The sequence below is a fragment of the Harpegnathos saltator genome, unplaced genomic scaffold (assembly GCF_003227715.2).
Source record: "Harpegnathos saltator strain DR-91 unplaced genomic scaffold, Hsal_v8.6 scaffold469, whole genome shotgun sequence".
In the NCBI taxonomy this organism is placed as follows: domain Eukaryota; kingdom Metazoa; phylum Arthropoda; class Insecta; order Hymenoptera; family Formicidae; genus Harpegnathos; species Harpegnathos saltator.
The window spans coordinates 518,515-539,424 of record NW_020230282.1 but is presented as its reverse complement, the minus strand read 5'-3'; the positions used below and the strand labels follow the sequence as shown (position 1 = coordinate 539,424).

At 41.9% G+C, this 20,910-nt stretch overlaps 3 protein-coding genes across 6 annotated transcripts; 1 reads left to right on the top strand and 2 right to left on the bottom strand.

The window, feature by feature from the left end:
- The first annotated feature begins 452 nt into the window (after window positions 1-452).
- LOC105188389 (monocarboxylate transporter 3) lies at window positions 453-9,415 on the top strand. Its single transcript, XM_025302104.1, has 6 exons — window positions 453-973; window positions 1,377-2,346; window positions 6,625-6,899; window positions 7,181-7,307; window positions 7,427-7,606; window positions 7,812-9,415. The coding sequence occupies exons 2-6, from the start codon at window positions 2,318-2,320 to the stop codon at window positions 9,124-9,126; spliced, it is 1,926 nt and encodes a 641-aa protein (XP_025157889.1). The 5' UTR covers window positions 453-973; window positions 1,377-2,317; the 3' UTR covers window positions 9,127-9,415.
- Window positions 9,416-10,033: 618 nt separating this feature from the next.
- RSG7 (regulator of G-protein signaling 7) lies at window positions 10,034-15,897 on the bottom strand. Of its 4 annotated transcripts, none has more exons than XM_019843733.2 (12): window positions 14,284-14,306; window positions 13,824-14,043; window positions 13,579-13,675; window positions 13,434-13,484; window positions 13,173-13,328; window positions 12,775-12,998; window positions 12,424-12,656; window positions 12,161-12,274; window positions 11,912-12,037; window positions 11,560-11,746; window positions 11,297-11,389; window positions 10,034-11,055 (listed from the first exon to the last, which is right to left on the bottom strand). In XM_019843733.2, exons 2-12 carry the CDS (start codon window positions 14,034-14,036, stop codon window positions 10,990-10,992), a joined length of 1,560 nt encoding a protein of 519 aa, XP_019699292.1. In that variant the 5' UTR covers window positions 14,037-14,043; window positions 14,284-14,306; the 3' UTR covers window positions 10,034-10,989. The 4 variants fall into 4 exon arrangements, 3 of the variants coding, with proteins under 3 accessions (XP_019699292.1, XP_019699291.1, XP_019699293.1); XM_019843732.2 differs by lacking the exon at window positions 14,284-14,306 and adding an exon at window positions 15,724-15,897 and having other exon boundaries at window positions 10,056-11,055; XR_002162986.2 differs by lacking the exon at window positions 14,284-14,306 and adding an exon at window positions 15,724-15,897 and having other exon boundaries at window positions 10,959-11,055; window positions 11,560-11,706.
- Window positions 15,898-17,424: 1,527 nt separating this feature from the next.
- On the bottom strand, window positions 17,425-19,906 carry Mic26-27 (MICOS complex subunit 26/27). Its single transcript, XM_011149805.3, has 6 exons — window positions 19,661-19,906; window positions 19,300-19,478; window positions 19,073-19,209; window positions 18,752-18,985; window positions 18,258-18,412; window positions 17,425-17,636 (listed from the first exon to the last, which is right to left on the bottom strand). Exons 1-6 carry the CDS (start codon window positions 19,661-19,663, stop codon window positions 17,577-17,579), a joined length of 768 nt encoding a protein of 255 aa, XP_011148107.1. The 5' UTR covers window positions 19,664-19,906; the 3' UTR covers window positions 17,425-17,576.
- Between the last annotated feature and the right edge of the window lie 1,004 nt (window positions 19,907-20,910).

Sequence of the window (20,910 nt, the reverse complement as noted above, 5' to 3'; positions counted from 1 at the left end):
CGCTCGAATATTCTGCGGCAAAACCAGTTCTCGCGTTAGCGCTTTTGCTTAGGCTTGGACGCATATACGCGTACGTAGTAGTCGAGTTGTGGCGTTCTGCCGCGAAACCCGTACTGGGCGAAAAGCGACGTACGATGGAAAACATTATGTTAATAATCACGCAGCCGTGGAAGGTTGCGAAGGTAGTGAAAGGTATGCCGCGCGCTGTCGTGCTGTCGGTAAAAAAAAAAGGAATACGAGAGAAGCGCGAGGCTACCCTCAGCACGCGGCCTCCGCGGGATTCGAATGAATCGGAATCGTCGATTTGTATAACATTTACATTTTTTTACGTAATATTGAGATTGTCGAATATTTCTACTGGTTCCGCTATCCGCTTCATGAAGTCAACAACAAGCGACGAAAAAACCAGAGAAAAAAGTGGCATACCTTGATAAATGCCATGCTATCTCATAAAGTAGTATCTTCGTATTTACTGCAAAATTCTGAGCAAAGATATATGACAAAGTGCTTTGAACTTTTCCATCTAGGAACTTCGGAATCTTCAGCTCCGTTGTGTTCTGGGTCTTTCGGTTTCAAGTTTCGTCTTAATAACTACGTGAGCAAGTAGTCTTCGAGGACGGACGAAGAAGGACGAAGAAGAAGCAGAAGAGGATGAGGAGGAGGAGGAGGAAGAAATGAGGAGGAGGAGGAGATCTGTGGGATAAAAATAGCACGGTACCGTCGCAAAATAAAAACTAATGATGCGATCCTGCGGAATGACGTTCCCGAGAGCCGGACTCGCCGAGCAAGGAGGGGAGCAGAAGGTGGAGAAGCACAAGGAGTACAGGCGGAGGAAAAGGTCGTTGCCTAAAAGGAATATCAGGATTCGCCGCTGGAAGAGGAAAAGGAGCGGAGAAGAAGTTCTCCTGTATTCTCTAGCCCAGCTAAATAATATCGTTGTCGATTATAATCGCTGGCGCTAGCTGAAAATAGTGTAGGTATTCAATATATTTTCTCTCGCGGTCTCTGTGTTTATACATGTCGGGATGGAGACACCGAGACAGACACCGAGACAAAATCGATGAAATATTGAAAATTTATTTACCTACAATGTGAATTTTAAGAAAAAATATGGGGGATATATTTCACGAGTGCATTTATATGTATAGCTCGGTGGATAGCATACAAGTGCAAAATGTAAATGAGTCGTTTGAATTTAATGTTGGAAATGATCTACAGATATATATATATATATATATATATTATCGTCGGATAAATTCATATTTATGAAAAAAGATTTGTTACTATCCACTAGTCTGACGAGAGTAGGAAGCTCAGCGTATGTTTGAATAAATACCCCAAAGATATCTTATGAGCAAGCAAGTTTATCATTTCAGGTATATCCCGTATTCGACTGTCGGTTATACGCACATTAATCGTGTGTTACGCGTCATCCAAAAATCCCCGAAGACATATACGCCCGGCGAATATTCTCGGGATCCTGTTCCCGCTGTGTAGGTAAAGCGTTAATCTGGTCTCCGCTGGAAGTCTCGGTGGGCACCGTCGCGACGATGGTGGGAGCCAACAGCAAGCGGTGGTTGTGCGTGCGAAGAATCTCCCACCCTCTCTGCGATCACGCGCTGGATCGCGCTACTCGACCTGTCTCCACCTCGTAGTCTCTCCGCGGTATAAGGAGAACACTTCTGTGTAGTAGCTCGGTTAAGGTGGCTTTGCCAGGTAACCAACCAGTCGGTTCGCCAGCCAGTCAATTAAGCATCAGTCAGCCATTGGCCAGTCAATCATCCAGCGAACCAATTAGCCGGTCAATTAATCAGTCAATCAGTCACCCAGCCGATCAACCAGCCAGCTAGTCGCCATTGAGCCAGTCAGCTAACCAGTCGGCCAGTCATTTAATCAGTTAGCTAGGAACTAGCCAGACAGACAGCCAGGTAGCTAGTCCAGCAACCAGCTAACTAGTCAACCAGCCAGCTTGAAGAAAACAATTGTACGTGTACACCGTGTACGTGCCCATCGAGGTGCACACCGGTCTTATAATGGCGCGGCGCAGTGACCGTTTTGGTACGATAAAAGTCGGGGGCAGCCTTCGGGTGTTCCTGCGCCGATTCGAGGAGAGCTGAGGGAAAAAGAAGAGGGAGAGGAACGGGTTCTCCGGTGCCCGTGTGCAGTCTAGTCGAAGACACAGGATGATAGCAAACGTCCGATGAGCATCCTGCTTCCCGTTGCCCTCCTGCCAGAGCAAGAACAGTCTTCCGACGGGGGTGATTTAGCCCACCGCCTACCGCAGCCTTCTTCACCGCTACTACGGTGAGAAGAAGAGATGCCAAGAGGAGAAGAAATGTCTTCCAGGTCAGTTTGTAATTATTACTAATATTGGATGTATTCGATTGTGGATTGCGAATGGTGCTTTCGTTTTGTCGACCGATGGTCTTTAGATTACCTTTAATGTTCTTTGATTGACTCGGATACAGATAACTGGTCCTTAGTCATTAGGAAATCATTAGAATTTTAAATTTTTAGGTCATTGTATCTTTTAATCGCAACAACTGCGCACATCGAGCTTGACGATCCTCCAATTCCGAATTCATTTCACTACGGAGTAACTACAATTTTGAAGTTTCATTCCGGTAGTCTCGGAGGAATGCTGTTTCGACTCTCCAAATTCACTGCGCGTATTAAGACGCGAATGAACGTCTCAAAATATTACGTTATATCGATAACGTATTTAGACTGAATGTGTCAAGTTTCACGAGAATTCAGAAACAGTTGCAAAAAGGATGTTAGATTTGTTGACTAATATTATTAGAGTATGGTAGCCTTGCGCGCGTCGCGTGTCTCCTTACGTTATGTAATCTTGTATATACTCGATTTGAAGCTACACGTATATAGGAAAAATGGGCGCTGCAGTTTGCAAAATTGTTTGTTACATTTTTCAGATGATGTCATCGGCATCGGTGCGTTCTGTAGCATTTTTATTACGCGGCGATTATGCCCGTATATTCGAGAGAAACGAACACGCGCCCAATCTCTTTTAATCTTCTAATCTTCAAATCACCAATCTATCAATAGAGGATGTTTCAAAAAAACAGAGATAAAATAATCAAGATAAAGGGATCGAACAGGCGTGAGCTTGAGATAGAGGGGAAAAATCCACTTGTTCCCACATTTCCGAATTGTGACTCGTGTCACAATTCGGAAGGTGAACAAAGCGTGATGGAAGCGACGCGCGCAAGTCGAGTGACGATGATGTGAATTATCAGTAAAATTTCAACTGAGTAAGAAGCTGAATGAATTTCTACAGTCGAACAATCCGCTTTCTAATACGAAACGAACTCGTCGCGACGGAACATACAGGAGACACGTAATCTATCCTTCGCAGAGGGTGTGTGTGAGTATCGCGAGTGCGCGAGCGCGCAACGTGACATGTATCGGTGCGTGCGCGTGTGAGTATTTTTAACATCTACCCGTTACCTTCTCGTATCTCTCGGAACGCGTTTCTCCTTTCGAATTCTGTTTACGGATATTAATTCATCGTAATGCTGCTTCAAGGCGCCTGAACGTTAACGAGCATGTCGTTTGTTATTGCCGCGGATGCGATTTGCCCACGCTCTTACGCATGCCAGGCCGGGATGGAGAGAATGCGCCGCGTGCAAGGGACGGCACACGGTGTGTGTGAATCGCGGCGTTCGCGCGCGAAGCTCGTAAAACGATATCGAATAAATATCAAGCAAGATTCTAACGTAAAACTGTCTAATGTCGCCGAGTAACGGCCCCCCCTCTCGCTATTTACAGTGTGACACGACGCGGTGCGTCGTGGCTGTTTCACGTACGAGTGTGTTCTCCTCGCACGATATAAGGTGCCGCGCACGAGAGAATTCACCGTGAGAATGCACGGGAAAATGCGTGCGCCGTGCGACAATCGTTGTTTATCACCGCGGGTGGACAATCTCCGTGCGATCTCCGCTCATTAAACAACGCTTCCCCCGCCCGCCCGCTCTCACCCGTCGTAACTTTCGTCCGAATCTTTTCGTCCGAACGAAAGAGAAACAAGCACGATAATACCGATGCGTGACCGCGACGCCCGTTTTATCGAAGCAGGATAATCAACGCAAGGAAGGTTACAACACTTTGTTTTTTTTGTTTTTTTTTTTTTTTCTTTCGATGAACTCCGCCACACGTTTCGCATATCCGAGGGAGGGGATTTGTCTCTTGGCGATTTCCGGGAGATACATTCTTTTTCCGCATGCGATACCGGAAGATCGCACTTTCTCAAGTACGTCGAGGTAAAAAAAAAGTCCCGCGACCTTTCCTTCACTGGTCGCGCGCGCTCGCTCGTGCATATCTTTCCTACACACCCTGTACATATACGCGGCGGAGAACGGCGCGCCGATTCCGATTGCGGCGCGCTCGATCGCGTTCGAGCGTTTTACGCATCCGTAGTAAATGGAATCATTCATAGTACCCAGGCGTGGTGTTCGCGCGAGAACGGCGTGCCTACTCATTGCATAGTGTTACCTGTGTGTAACCTGTGCAACCGTGGTCGATTACGGGACTTTTCACACCGTTGTGCCATACCGCAGCGCACGGTCGCGCAGCGCGCGGCTGCGTTTGCATCGGAACGCAAACGCAAACGCAAACGTGGATGACCCTCGGAGGTCGTCGGGCCTTGTTCTCTCTCTCTCTCTCTCTCTCTCTCTCTCTCTCTCTCTCTCTCTCTCTCTCTCTCTCTCTCTCTCTCTCTCTCTCTCTCTCTCTCTCTCTCTCTCTCTCTCTCTCTCTCTCTCTCTCTCTCTCTCTCTCTCTCTCTCTCAATTCTTATCGAAAAGAAAAATTCGAATACGATTAGGCGGCTCCGAGACTCGACTTTTCTCCATAGATTTTTCTTTCTCCATAGAGTTCTAAACGGCTTGAGCATTTTTTTGGACGCTGTTCGAAAGTCGTGATCCAGCGAGAGAGAGAGAGAGAGAGAGAGAAATTGTTTCGAAAAATTCCCAGAAGCTGAGTTTTCTAAATCTAGTCGAAGTCCGAAATCCACATCTTATAAATGTCTGCTTGTGTTGAGACTCTAATGCGACTAACCAATCATCCTGCGGCGGCTTTCCGCGCTACGCAGTTTCTCTTATTTATCCCTCAAACGCGATCGCCGTTCTGCAATTCCCTGTGCGATCCACACTCTTATCTTTCAAATACACTGATAATATCCTCTCACATCCTGCGCTCGGAAAGACGAAAGACTTTTTCACGCATACATGATTTTTCCCAGAAAAATTCCCAGAAGCTGAGTTTTCTAAATCTAGTCGAAGTCCGAAATTGCATCCGCGAAAAGAGCTTCAAATCGTTTGTTTTGTAAGACAACATCCACGCGCGAACGGCAGAACTGCGACTCGAATCGAATAAAAGCCGTAATCAAAACAAAGCGGTCAGACCACAATGAAAGGATTGATGAAATTGTAACGCAGCGTTTCTGTTTTCAAGCACTCTCGCGTATCTCCGTCGTATCCGCGCGACAGAACCGCGGTGAAATAGCCGGCCGCGCTCAGCCCCTCCTCGTCCCCGGTGTTCCGTGTAACCGTTGTTTAACTATTGTCAAACTTTCATTACGCTTCTGTGTCATCTCCAGCTGAATTGGCGGCCAGATATAGGTACGTGACGATAGGTTCAGATCTAAAAACCACATAATAGCTGCAATTCCAAATTAATAGCCACGCACCACGCGATAGTCGCTAGCGACGACCGTCGCGGTACCGCTCCGCGGTAACACGCGAAGCATCATCAGGATCGAGCCGCATCGCGATATGTGTTTTATGACGACGTGGTGAGGTACGTAACGTAGCCGTCCGCCATCCGAGATGTTAATTCATATGACAAAGATACAGGCCGAGAGACACGACGTCAACGCGTCGCGCGAGTACCGCTAAGTATCTTACTTTTACTATTTCCAGTAATGAGTCACGAAGTTTATTCAAATACATATGGTTCTGTTCTATTTACCACTTCACTGGCGGATCTGACGGGCCTGATCGGTACAAAGTCGAAGACAACTGTCGATTGAGATATGATTGCGCTTATTACAGCAATTACAGCCGTCGCGGACACGTAAAGAAAGAGGAGAGAAACGTCACGGAGGAAAAATCATGCATGCGTGAAAAAGTCTTTCGTCTTTCCGAGCGCAGGATGTGAGAGGATATTATCAGCGCCATTTGAAAGATAAGAGTGTGGATCGCACAGGGAATTGCAGAACGGCGATCGCGTTTGAGGGATAAATAAGAGAAACTGCGTAGCGCGGAAAGCCGCCGCAGGATGATTGGTTAGTCGCATTAGAGTCTCAACACAAGCAGACATTTATAAGATGTGGAAAACTTTGTATGGTAGACTTTTGGCGCTTCACGCTCACGTCGTTCGCTTTTAGAGAACACGTTAATTTTACATCGCTAGAGATTTCATCGCACAGTAGCGATTCCTTTAGTCACGTTGTTGAGACTTGAGGAGCGCGGCTGCGTCGAGGACGCGGCTGATTTATCCTTTTTAATGCCGATAATGATCTTTCTCTCTTACCTTCGCAGCGACGGCAGAAAGTGTCTATTATAATCCATGCGTAACAGCTACTCGTCCCTTAAACACTTACAGTCGAGAATCGTGCGGAACCGCCGTCGCACGGCCTCGCAGCACCGCAGCAGAAGACATGTCGACCACGAAGAGGAAAACGAAGACGAAAACGGTTCCGCCGGACGGCGGATGGGGCTGGGTGGTTCTCTTCGCCGCTCTTGTGGTCAACTTTCTGATCCCGGGCACGGTCAAGTCGTTCGGCGTGCTCTTCGTCGAGTTCCTGCACGTTTTCAAGGCGTCCTCCACAGCGGCCTCCTGGATGCCGGCGTTATGCTACTTTCTGTACAGCTCGTTAGGTGAGCCCTCGAATCTTTCCAACTCATTCAGAAGTGTCACCCTCTGCCAGCGGCACAGTCATACTCACATAATCCGGAATGTACCGTGAGTCTCTCCGCGGATCTCTTCGTTCTCTTTTCCTTTCGCTTCTGAGTTATCACAATAACCGAGTTATCGCGGAATTTTGCCATGTGAACTTTTATAGATACCTGTAGAGAAGCTAAGAAAATAATATCCTGTACGTTGGATGAAGAAGCAGCATGTGTGGAAAAGTATGAAAAATGTGAAATGTATGTCGCAGGTCCCTTATCTAGTATTCTGTCAACCAAGTATTCCTACAGAACGGTGACCCTCATCGGCGGCACCTTCGCAGCTAGCGGGATGATGTTAAGCTATTTCGCCAATTCAGTTACCTACCTTTACGTCAGGTATGCCGTTACGACCGATGCATCGGTAAAGACGTGGAAGTAAATACGAGTCTTTATTTCCAAGGATCCACTGCGTTTCGCGGCGATAATAGCGACCTTTTCTTTTTCTACACACGTAGTTACGGGCTCATGGTCGGGATCGGCGCTGGATTATCATTTCCACCGACGGTCTACATCGTTACGTCGTACTTCGAGAAGCTACGGGGTGTTGCGAACGGCTTATGCATATCCGGCAGTGCGATCGGTACCATAGTGCTACCGCCGCTACTGCAATATCTTTTAGATTGCTTCGGATACAGGTAAGCCAACAAGTTGACGAATGTGCTCGATTGTGTTCGCTTGAACAAGCGTGAATGAACGCTGACGCGGGGAACATTAGACGGGAAAATCTTTCCAAGAATGAATCTTCGTCGGGGTTTCTCTTCGTTTCATCAAGAAGGGTCTCTAGAATTCTCGCGGAAACTCTAAAAATCACCAATTATAAGCAATAACTCGAATTTTCAGAGGAGCGGTACTGATCATGGGCGCGATTACGTTGAACACGCTGGTCTGCGGTCTTTTGTACCACCCGGTCGAGCAGCACATGAAAACCGTAGTCTTAGACGAGGGAATCGACAATGAGGCATTGACTCTCGATGAACCCGTCGACAGGAAGCAAGAGCCGGACAAGAGGATGGGGATCAGTGCTAAGTTCGATTCGAGTCTTCAAAATGCGCACGACGATGACAAACGAGTGTACAAACTCTCGGATCTCCAACACAATGTGGTGTTGCAATCGGTGAACGAGAAAGCGTATTACCAACCTGAAGAGAATTCAGCTTACGAAGAGATTGACCGGAGGGCTACGGATCCAAAAGTACAGTCTGACCTCGTCGCAAAGGAGCCAATCTCTCGAACACAGGACGACGTCCTGCAAAAAGACATTCCGGACGCGAACGATACTCACGCGACGATCTGTTTAAGTCTCGTTTCGAAGGACAATGGACACGGCGGAGACAGCGGTGGGGACAGCGAAAACGTCTCAGACAGGGGCGCGCTGAATTTGTCGCGTCGGAGCAACGCTTCTCCCGAGGACAGCAAGACACGATTCGATTCTTCGAAGAGCATAGAAAACCACAAAGAAGAGAGTAACGGAAGGTACGTGGAGGAGCCTAAGCGGAGCGACGTGCACTCCAAGTCGTCGAAAGCACCGGACAAGTCCGAGAAGACGCGTTTCTTCGACTTGAGCGTGTTGAGGGACCCCATCTACTTGGTGATCCTCATCTCCAACTCCACGTCCGCTATCAGCAACACAAACTTCATGATTTTGTTGCCTTCTTACGCGATCGCCGAGGGCTTCGACAAGAATTCATCCGCTTTGCTCTTGTCCATAGTCTCTGCGCTGGATTTAGTCGGCCGCATCGGCGGAGCGTCTTTATCCGACATCGACTTCATACCGAAGTATTATTACTTCGTGGGTGGACTCGGCACCAGCGGTATCGCTCTGGCGTTACTACCTATGGCGACCAGTTACACCATGCTGTCGTTCTTCTGCGGCCTTTTCGGTCTCTCCTCGGGTATGTACATCGGCATCACCACGGTCATCTTGGCAGACATGCTGGGCACTGAGAAGCTCAGCTCGTCCTATGGCATCTCGTTGTTTGTCAACGGTGTGCTGCAACTGGTTGGACCGCCTGTCTGCGGGATCATCTTCGAGAACGTACTCTCCTACAAGCCGATCTTCTTAGCCTTTGGAATCATCTTAATTCTGGGCACTGCGCTTTGGGCAGCGGTACCGATTATCAAGAGGAACAATAAAAAGGATCTAGAAGCGATATGAAAAATTATATTTGCCATCTGACGAGTGTCCCGACGAACTGACGAAGTGAGTGCTCTGTGCTTCTGAAATACTTTATTGTATTACAAGTTTTACAAGGACTTATTTTAGATTGTTGGATTTAAACGGGACCGCGTCGATGAAGGCGAATGAGTATAGTAATGAGTGTGTAACGAAGACTCGTTAGAAATTAAACTATAGTTATTGGGGATAGGATGAACAATTTTGAATTTTGTCAGAGATCCATCGACGATCTATATGTTGCTTAAAATAAAAGAGACTTTCAAATATCTGCCACCGAATTATCTATGAAACACCGAATTAACGTTTATTAACATTAAGTATATTAAATATATGTATGTATGTCTGAATATTCTTGCTTATACGATAAATGAAACGATTAGTGGTTTCTATATAGTCGAGAAATATATATCATATTATTAAAAATGTCAGTTAAAATTGAAGGGAAAATGATTACATTATATCAAGTAATAAGAACATTACTAAATAATATGATGCAATCGACGGGAAACTGAGTGGAAACTTAATAGGGAAGATTATGAATATGCGCGTATATGAGGAACTTTATTTTTCTATATTAAAATATGCATTTATATGGGTAAAAAAGGCACATAAGTAAGTGGATGTAGAAGGAAAATATTTTGATGTACTATCGATGAATCTTATCATCAAAGAATGTTGTGTGACTTGCAAAGTCATGCAAGATACTTCACTTAATATAGAGTATATGCGTGGGCTCTCTTTCCTTCTCTCTCACAAATCTATGCTCTTTTTATCTAATACAAGTTTTAGATTTATTAATCTTTTGGTGGTTATACAGGAGCTCGGATTTTCTATTCTATAATTTCTCAAGTTTTGCAGAGTTGCGTTCTCGCGAACTAGCGGTGTCATAACTGTTTTATTTATTTTTCTTTTTTTTTTTTTTTTAGACATTTTTTATTTCACCGCGTGCCTGGCGATTTATTTGTAACTAAAATCGATACACATTCTCGTAACGAGATCGGTCGAACGCATAGTGCACTTGAAAAACTATTGTGCACTTTACTGAGTCGATATAAAAACGTACGCATGTAAGCGCGTCGATTCACAAGACATTGTACTCATTGTCGACATAATGCCTGTACGACTCAATGAAAGGTTGATTCTATGTGCATTATACGAGTTCGTCGGATACATATCGATCGACTACCGACGCGAGTACGCGATATCATTTCAGCTCGGCTATAGACTTCGGTGGTAATTGAAAGATACAGAAGTTCCGCTATTATACAATAAACTTGTGTGTATGTATGCACGTGTACGTGTGTGTGCGTGTATGTTATATAATCTGCGCTCTTGTCTAATGTGTCCGATACATCCGATACGAATTAAGAAAACGCGTTATTTACACGCATTATTTACATTTATTACATTGTCCAAAGTTATGGTAGAAAAACTTAACAAATAAAATATAAAAATAAAACGGGCGGAATAAAATGTACGTAGTACATATACGAAGATACAATGAAATGCGCAATTCCCAACAATATGACGGCACTTTGGATAAACTCTCGAAATGATTTTCTTCTGGCGAAGGTTTGATCGATTCGATCGATCGTTCCGGGAAGTGTATAGCACGCGATCATATGACAACGTTTTAAATAATCTTAGTCGTCGTACCGATATAAAATATTTAATTACGAATGCATCTCGGTATAATATATAGAATTGATTTAAATAAAAAATACTCATTCAATCTTGAAGATTCTCTCGTTAGTTTTGTGATGTTCTGACAGAGCTGAGAAGAGAGATAAACGGAACAGCAAGTTACAGAGAGACGCAAGTATAGTGTTAAAAACTGGCAGGTTACGAGACTGTAGTGTCCCTCCGTCCTGTGAAGGAAACGATGGAACGAATGCCTTTTACCGAAGTCTGCAAAGTTTCAAAGCAAAACGGTTCTTATTATATAATCACACATGGTACACAAATACTAATTATCGTGTGATATGATTCAAGAAATGCGATTTTTCTAATTTTGCATATACATTTTAAAAATTGCGCGATTTTATCCCGAAGAACTTAACGCTACCGTATTGCGGTAGCTATTAAAATATTAGTAATTTCAAATTACATTGTGATAAACAAAGGAGAAAAATGTTGCAGAGTAACGAACCTTTTTCTTCGATCCGTTAAGGAAGTCCTTGTACATTTCTGAGCGCAAATATCTCGAATAACTGTCGCTCTTCATCAGATGATATACATGCGCCTAGAGAATAATAACAATAATAATAATAATAATAATAATAATAATAATAATACCAACAACAACAACAACAACAACAATAATAATAATATAATACTGACGGGGAAAATATATTACATGCGTGAACATACGCAATCAAATAAGTACAGAAGCAATTAAAATTGAATGAATACCGCGGCAACGTCGAAACACCATTGGTCCGGCTTTTCGAGATTCTTTTTCGTTATCTCGTAAGACCGAGAATCGACATTGATAGGACAACTGGCGTCCGTGTCCAAGAATTCGCGCCATATCTCCTCGACTTTCGTTTGGACGTCTTTCTGCGGTAAAGTTTTTAATTCCTGTACGGTTTCCCAAAATCTGCACATATCACAAATGATCTCGTTTCCCTGATGCAAATTGAATTTTCGTATTACGCGCATTCAAACAGACACACGAGCTTGGACATGAGTTGGAGTAAAATAGCGTAACGAAACGTAACGAAACGTAACGAAAAGACTCGCAAAGCTCTATGTATACACGTACTTGAGATTCTCGCCGCTAAATTCCTTATCTAAGAAGCGTATAAATTGTTCTCTACCGACGGGATCCTGCAGAAGCTCTTGCAAACTGAACGCCCATCTCTTCACTCTCCTCGTGGATATTTCTTTCCTGTAAGTATATAAAAGCGTCGATTGACACACACCACACACACATATTGATATTGCTTCATCGAATTCCCCAAATCCAAACGTCGCGACGAATCTTTCCTCGTTGTAACGGCGATATACGTACGCTAATTTCTCTTGCTCCCACATTTCTGGGCTATCGGATATCCACGGATTCGTCAACTCAGGTTGAGTGAAAAAAGGGTCGTACTCCATATATTGCTCAAAGTATCCAATCAGACTAAAAATATCGTGTATCGATCAGCCTACGGGGTATGCGTCGCGTCGTATATGCGTCTAGCCGAGCTCAAATAAACGTAAATGTTATGTACGTCGTTGACAGATCGGCTTTGTGTTCTAACGAATATTATTGAAATTCTATCGACATACGCTTCGGCTACTTTCGACACTTTGATGACGGGCCTGTCGAGTCTGTCTTTCAGCGTCTCGATCTCTTTCTGTAAAAATTCGATCGACGTCGACGAGTTCGCGTGCGGTTCCGCAGACGGTGATATCCTGCCGCCCGCGAGCCCCAGCTGCAAGTGCTTGCTCGGTTGTACGACGGACTTGTGACTACGACAGGCTTTTTTAATATCCAGCTCAGTGGTGTTTACGCATCCAGGCTGAAACGTAACATTTGACAATGTATCACGATCACATGTAACACAAGTACATGTTAACAATGCATATCGCACGCGATATATTGTCGCGTAATCAATTTAATCTCGTATAAAATCATACCATCGGCCGATGTACATCCCAGAAGGCTCTCTCTTGACTGTCCAAGACTTTCCTTTCCAGCTTATCCCTTTTCTTGTCGACTTTACTCTGCGCTTCCGCCTGCATAAAGATAAATTCCCATTTTCGCGAAAACATCTTTTGCAATCTAGCCAGGTTCTCCGCCTCGTAGTCTGCCAATTCCAGTCGCGTTTTGTTCTGCATCGTCCTTTTGCATAAATAGACAGCTGTAACATTTAAAGTAACACGCACCAACGGGTGTATCAAAGTGCAGCTAGCAAAATAAAGTAATAAATCAGTCAAGGCAGATACATATACGCAGCAGTATAGAAGATATAAAGAAGTAATCGAGATTGGAAGAACTATATTGATAAGACGGGAATACTGATATGCTTTCATACCATAATCAGTGTTTTCAGGTTCCCAACAGTTCGATGGCCAAAAATAGGGAGTTTGAAACCTATAGAACGTGTTGTCGTTCTTCACGGTAAGGCAGTGATCGTCGATAGGGAAGAAATATCCATGGGATGCCATTAGATGAGCCACATGAAGAGCCTCTGCGTCAGTGTACGAACACATTATTAGAGATTTCGAGTTCTAGTCTGCAATCGTCTTGAAATATCAGTTGATACACCTTAAAAAGTCTTAGAACAAGAACTTACCTTGATCATCTATATCCATACTCTTCATCATCCATGCTATGAGATCCGTGCCTAGAGTGCAAATCGAACGTTACATGTGAGCTAAATTGTAGATTTCCGCCTATATAGCTGATCGTATTAAAATGAGAATTTAATTTCGTTTTACCTGTAAAAACAGATGGCGTTTTCGTCATGAAAGTCTTGACTGTTTTTACGGGAACACCTGTAAACTCGTCTAACATCTTTTCTACGATCGACTCCATCTGAAACATGATGACGATTTTATGTGAGAAGAGCGATTTGCTTGAGAATAAAGAAAAAATTAAAACTTATAATATGCTGCTAATTACACGCTCGAGTTGGTGGAAGAGAATATGTGTGTGCGTTAATACTTTTTATAGACGACGTTACCTTCTTATAGACAAGGTAGTTAGGGGTGTCTTCGGCGCAAGAGGCAGTGACGTTGTATGTGGGAGTGTTGGGAGACAAATCTGGAGATTCAGTTATACGATTATCCTCATTCTTCTTGTCGGCCTCCTCAACATGCTCTGGTGTCTTTTCGCTGCTGCTTTTTTCCACTGGTTTTCGGCGGCAAGCCGATTTTTCGGAGTTCATAGTTACCATATCCACTCTGAAGAGAAAAAAAACCGATTTCCTGAATAGATAAATACATTACGCGTTGCGGTAAATGTGAGTAGATCTCCAATCTCCAATGAATGAAGTCATGATTGATTATAGAGATCTCAACAATTCTGCACAGCCGATTAAATCTGAATATTCCACGAGTTAGTTAAAGGGTATCGTCAATTCAAAATAATGTTAATTGATTGATATGTGACCGATAAGATAAACTGTGTTTTGTGATACATACATCTATCATTTATTCATCTCTTCATCATTTATTCTCTACACCTATCAAAGACTATCGTAAGACTCGAGTAACTGGTTTAATTAAATATTCGATAAAAACACGTATTTAATCAGCTACTTAATAAGAGTACACCTCGTTATTCCGCAGAAGTAGGTTAGTATATACTTCCAACGTGTGTGTACGAACGTGTATAATTCACACGTGAAAATGTCTAACAGCGTCGTCGGTAGAAGGACACGACATAATATCGATTACTGGCGGACTATAATGTGACATGTTCACACGCGTGTGCGCGTGTATCCCAATTTTAGAAACGCGCACGAGATTATAACTGTAATGTGACAAGGTGACAAGATATATTCCTCGACGCGCAAATACGTACGACGACTCGAACGTACGTCGGTGTAGCTTCGATTATTAGTTCTCCTCTCGGCATTTTACCACGCAACCACGATAATTATTTTTAACAATAGACTGCGATATTAATATCACGGGACGGAGCAAGACCGTTGCAAGATCCCGAGCAAGAGCTGAATTTTTCTAGCAGTCGAGTCTCTCTCTTCAATCAATCTTGGCTTGGATCAACTTTCAAACTAATCGCACACAGTGAACGCTTTGCAAAACGAGTCTCGCGTCAATTCTTGTGATGATTGTCCTACAAGTGTTAGACTCGTGGTCGATTTTTGATCAATTTTCAGTTACTCTTAAGATATCCGACCGAGGCTTGTCCCCGCCTCACTTTCGTCCTCGATTACTTCATGCAGCAGGGGTACGTCTAGTTTTCAACTACAGTAAAGGAGATGCAATTGCAGAAGAAGCGGATAGTTCCTTTGTCAGTGTCTCCGTTCCTCGCTCATTATGCAGATAACAGTAACGCCTTTTAGTTTCAAACCAGTCCTTCTGCTTCTTCTGCAATCGAGCTCATCGTGTATATAGATGTATTCTCGTGCATAATGAGAGTTAATAAGTTACTCGCCGGCCTTTTACAACCGGTCGCCTCCCCACTCAGCGTCTGTGAACGGCCGAGCGCAGTGCGTAGATATTAGGCTGCGAGTCAAACGAGTCCTGCGTTCCGAGGAGGGTGTACGCTCCCAGTCAGAACCACAACGTTCCATCCGACGTCGATGAGGGTTGAATTAACGTTCCATCGACCGTTTCAACGTCGAATCAACGTTATGATTCTGACTGGCTTGTCGTACACCACGGCTCGGGCGGCATAATTTGCGATAATATATGTAGGAGTTGTGACATATATTTATATCACATCATATGAACGCTCATCAAGTACCAAGACGATCGTCTTGCAGCGGTCTATTTAAACACACAGCTCGTGACCAGCCAAACTCGAGCCTATTTCCCACTCAGATCTCACATTGAGATTTCATTAAATTCCATTGAATCTCATTCTCACTAACCTCATTTAAACTCGCAAATCCTTACCTTGTGATTCTAACACCTTGACCCGCTAATCGTCAAGTCACGCGAAGTACACACAGAGCACAGAATCGCGGTGCAGAACTCGTCGATGTATTCTTCATTGTACTCGTAAACACTGTGCATTCTCACTGAATATATTCTTCCTCGTCAAGGTCTTTTCACTCGGAGACAAAGGGGCGATCAATGATAACGTGTCGAGAGTTCGCAGCATCCAAATTGAAAGTGAGCATTGCGCGGAGCTACACAGACTGACGTAACACTCTACACATGGAGTTATATCACTTTGAGGCTTCCCTCAGAAATATGCGCTCCAATTTTTATATATTGAGATTGACGTTACACCGACGGTAATACCTTCGGCTCACCAAATGTCACAAGAAACATTTCCCACGAAGAACAGCGAGGAACGATCTTCATGTTTGCACCGTAGATCGGTCACTGAACTTTCCGGACTACCTGGACGAGTGGCGAACGTTTTCTAATCACCGTGGCGTCACATCTCTCCTATCGCATCTGCAAGAGCGACGCGAAGACGCGTTCAGATACGAATCGATCATCGGCTGCCTTTCTCTCGAACGATAAGACGCACATATATACGTGTGTGTGTGTGTGTGTGTGTGTGTGTGTGTGTGTGTGTGTGTATACATTATATACGTGTACACATCTTTAGAAAAATAAATAAAAAAAATAACGATTTATAATGTATCCGGTACCTCTGAACAGGTCGCCTCGCACCAGGTCGCATAATGACCCGAGTGAAAATCAAATTAGTCGGATGGAACGCGCGCGCCTTTCATCATTTACGCAGCAATTTATGTTTGCCGAAGGCACGAGTTAGCTCGCCGACTCTTATACTGAGGGCTGCAAAGTGCGCAGGTTTCGAACGAGCTACTCGGTTGTGCGCGCCAGGGTGAAGATCGAAATCTCGTGAAACGGCGACCGGGAGCACCCCGCGAGTCGATAAAAGGAGACGCGACTGCGCGCCAATTCGCGCGCCGAAGCAGCCCGTCCTTCGCGTGTCGCGCGACCTTCGCGGAGAGCCTTCGTGTGGAGCAATTAATTGTATGATCGGGGACGCACGAAGATTACAGCACACTCACTCTTCTCTTCGATAATCTCGCAACGTAATCGTATCCAATGGGAAAATAGTATTTTTTAGTAATTCTCGGTAGATCATTTCTATTGGGCACCAAATATGTTTGAAGTGCGTCGAGATAAAAATGCTGCAACCTTTCTCCCACCGACTGTACCTATAATTATTTAACTAAAGATGAACCAATAAGAGCCGATCGCGAGATAACAGGCGCGATAATTTAAATTAACAGCGGAAGAACCAAAATGTTATTTGCTGTATGAAATTGTCATAAAATGTTAAAATTTTTAATTGCTGAATTATTCAGTCTCTTTGACGATATTGCTTCATTAAGTCCCTTTCTTTTTAAGGACCACTTACAATGAGAGTAAGAATTGAAGAAGCAGTAAGAAATAAACCAGCTACAAATAATTATTCTTATAATAATCGACTGTGGTTGATCTATTTTTTATTGTTTACGTTATTGCATATTCTGACTCTCATTATAGATGTTCCTTTACAGTTTATATCCGACGTTTGATGGACGACGAGATTACAATAGTTGACGAGGAAAAAAAAGGATAGGCAACAATGTGTGTGTGAAGGATGGCTAAAGTTACAGACTTTCTTCACATCGGAACATATAATTTATTACTTTATAATTTACTCACTAAGCGTATATAATGTATTTAGTAGGTTAAATCGTAACTTCTTTCCTTCGCTCTACGATGAAATTTTCATACATTTCTCTTTGCTACAACGTACAAGCCTCATCATAAATTACTTAATTTGGTTTCACATCTGCTTCCGTTTTAGCTTTTGTCTCGGGAATCGGCTGATTTCTCTAAAACACAAATTATCACATTCGTATATACAACAGACATTTCGCATATACAATACAGGAATTCACGCAGCAAAGAATAATGGAAACTAAGGTCAATAAAAGAAAATAAGAACCAAAATGATAGGTAGACACTTAAGTTTATCATCTAAGAATTTGTGAGAAATTTGTACTTTGAATGTCTATGAAAGATGTCTTTTACCTTATTTTCCTTAAGGTTTACGTAAAAATATATTACTTATAATATTTGGTGACATGTTAAGTGTTTTAACAAGTCCACAATATAGTAACAAACCATTATTTGCAGGAGATAACACGTTGTTCTATAAGAATGCAAATATGCGTGTAATTTTGTATCGATTGCTCGCGAATCAAGTTGCTTTGAGCAATAGGATACTGACATAAGACGTATAACCGAAAAAAGTCACTCTGATACATTATTTTAGTATATAATATTATATTATATGCAAGAAATTATCTTGGAAGTCATAACCAAATCTGTGAATAAACTGAAAGTTACATTAGAAAGATTATTTGGCAAACAAAGTGGATAAACAACGTTATATATAACGAGGAAAGAGAAAAGGAGCGATATGATATGGGAGGTTCACTGTTGCATCCTACCTCCTTATTACTTAAAGATGCATATGTATTCTGTGCAAAACCCTCAACAGCATTAGCTACTGCCGAACCTGTGACAATTATTAAGTCTACAAATTCGGAGAAAGATGACGGGAACACCATCATGATTTTCTGCTGTTGTTTGTCATCTGGTTTGACTGAAATTATTTATGATAAACAACAAAATGTATACCTACAAACCAGCTATATATTATCGACAATTACAGCATTCTGTTCTATCTCATTTCTTCCATGTGCAAAATGTTTTGTATATAATTGACATCTCCCTAATAGGTTCAAGAACATTCCAGAGAAAAATCATTTTTTATGTAAGAGTAGCAAAAATGTTATTATGTAATATATTTTCATTGCATGTAATCTATAGAAAAACGTGTTGGCAAAATATAGGTTAATAATACACCCAAATGATCGACTTTGTAGGTATAGTGACACTTATACTGTTAACAATAAAACCAAGGTAATGAAATATTCGTTACCACCATAGATGAAGTTATATCCAACATTCGTGTAGTGTTTTACTAGATCAAATCCTTCTTCTGCCTTTTTCGGATAACATAAAGCTGCCATGGTGAGAGCACCAGTGCTAGAATATACGAGTCGCTTAAATGAGCGTCCCCTAAGACCAAATATTAATCCAGCCAATCCACCGATACCAATAGCACCCATACGTGGAATTACGTTACTTTCTTCACGGACATAATCCAAAAGAGCTGGAAATGCAAGTAGCTAGATTATCATTACACAGTCAAGTAATATTGTGTGATACATGTTTTAAATATATACAACTGATTATTTACATCTGCTATGTTCAAAGCTGGTATCAACAGTATCCATGATAACGTCAGCAGAATGTTGATATTCTGATGCAGCTGCCTGAATAGATTTGCGAACTTTGGATATATTCTGTTCTAACAACGAAGGAGGACAGTCTGTACTGCAATATAAAATTTAATATATTTAGTAAAAACTATATTGAATAAAATATAGAATATATAGAAAAATTATATAAACAATTTTGCTTTACCATGAGATCTGCTTAGCATAGTCATCTTCAAGAGGATAAATGGGCAGTTCGGATGGTCGAATTAGTTTCTTGACACTTGCTTCTTTACTGTGAGGTAACATGCTATCTCCTGATGAAGTTGTATTTATTGCAGGTATTGCCGCACATAATCCACAGGGCATTAAAATTTTCTTGAAAAACTTAACATTAAGAAAGATATGTATATTCTTTTTTATAAAATGTTCATTTAAAATATAAAGAGATAAACACAATCCGTAATTTTCATAATTTTCAAAATTTATATAATTCACAATAATTAAGAAAAATAAATATATCTAAATATTATATAATTTGCATAATTTACGATAACCATATTTATTACCATCTTTTAAGTGTGAAAATCTGTTATGTAAATAATTTAACTTCCTATATAATGTTCCTCGTTGTACATTAATAAATTATATAAAAATTCACAAAAATCGTTGCAGACATTTAAACAAATTGTCCATCAATTATATTAATATGCATATTGATATCAGGCGCTATAGCAGAAAAATGTAACACGCGACACTAAAGATAACACACTCTCTACAATCTCATTTCATCCGCCATTTTTATTTCAAACAAAATTTTCAAGCATCGAACTACAATAATACTAAGACGTGCCTTGATATCTGAAAACTGATCCGAGAGAGAAACTCTCAGTGGGACTGTTGTCTTTCTCATGTACAACTCTCTAAAAAGTTTATCTCTCATGTTCAACAATGAGAGATCTGATGAATGAAATATAAGGAGTCGATGATCACAAATATATATGCTCGTGTCACAAACTTGATTTTATTAGCAAATTTTGCTAACGTAATTTAACAGTAAAAGCTGAGAAAATCTCTCATTAATCTAATAACATTGATCATAGAACGTGTGAGTGGCGTTGGAGCATCTATTGTATGCACAGAGCCATCTATTGAAAAAGAAGAAGAACATTGATCATACTTTCAATGGCGACTGTACAAAATGTCGGTCGTTGCGCTGTGAAAGACAATTTTTTCATTTGAATACCTTTCTCTCGCTTTAGTAGAGGTTTTCTCAACTCGTTTTTCTATATAATTATATATATATATATATATGTGTGTATGTATATATACACACACACATACGCATTTCTCTTAATATAATTTAGTGTTTTAATGATTCTTTTTTGCTCCGACATCTAAAGCATTTGTTTTCCGTAGTTTCATTATATTATACTTTTTGTATTTGTAAAATAATATATTTGTAAAGAAAAAAGAATGGAATTGCGTTACTTTTCCATATTATAGCCACGAGTTATATTTAATTCATACTTTAATACCAGTTCTTCCCAGCTCTACCAAGGACCCTGGTTGGTAATCGTCGCAACGATGCACGGGTTCCCTGCAAGTTATGTCTTTACCAAATATGTTTCCGATAGTGAATTCCAAGATTTTGTGTATAATATCGTTCATATCGTTAAGTTTTAAAAATACATATAGGATCTCAAATTTTTTTAAAATAAAATTCTTGTTTTCTCACATATTATTCACGTTACTACGTAAAACTCGCAAATAGCATCAATATATCACAGCACGATTTCATATCGCATTGCGTAACTAA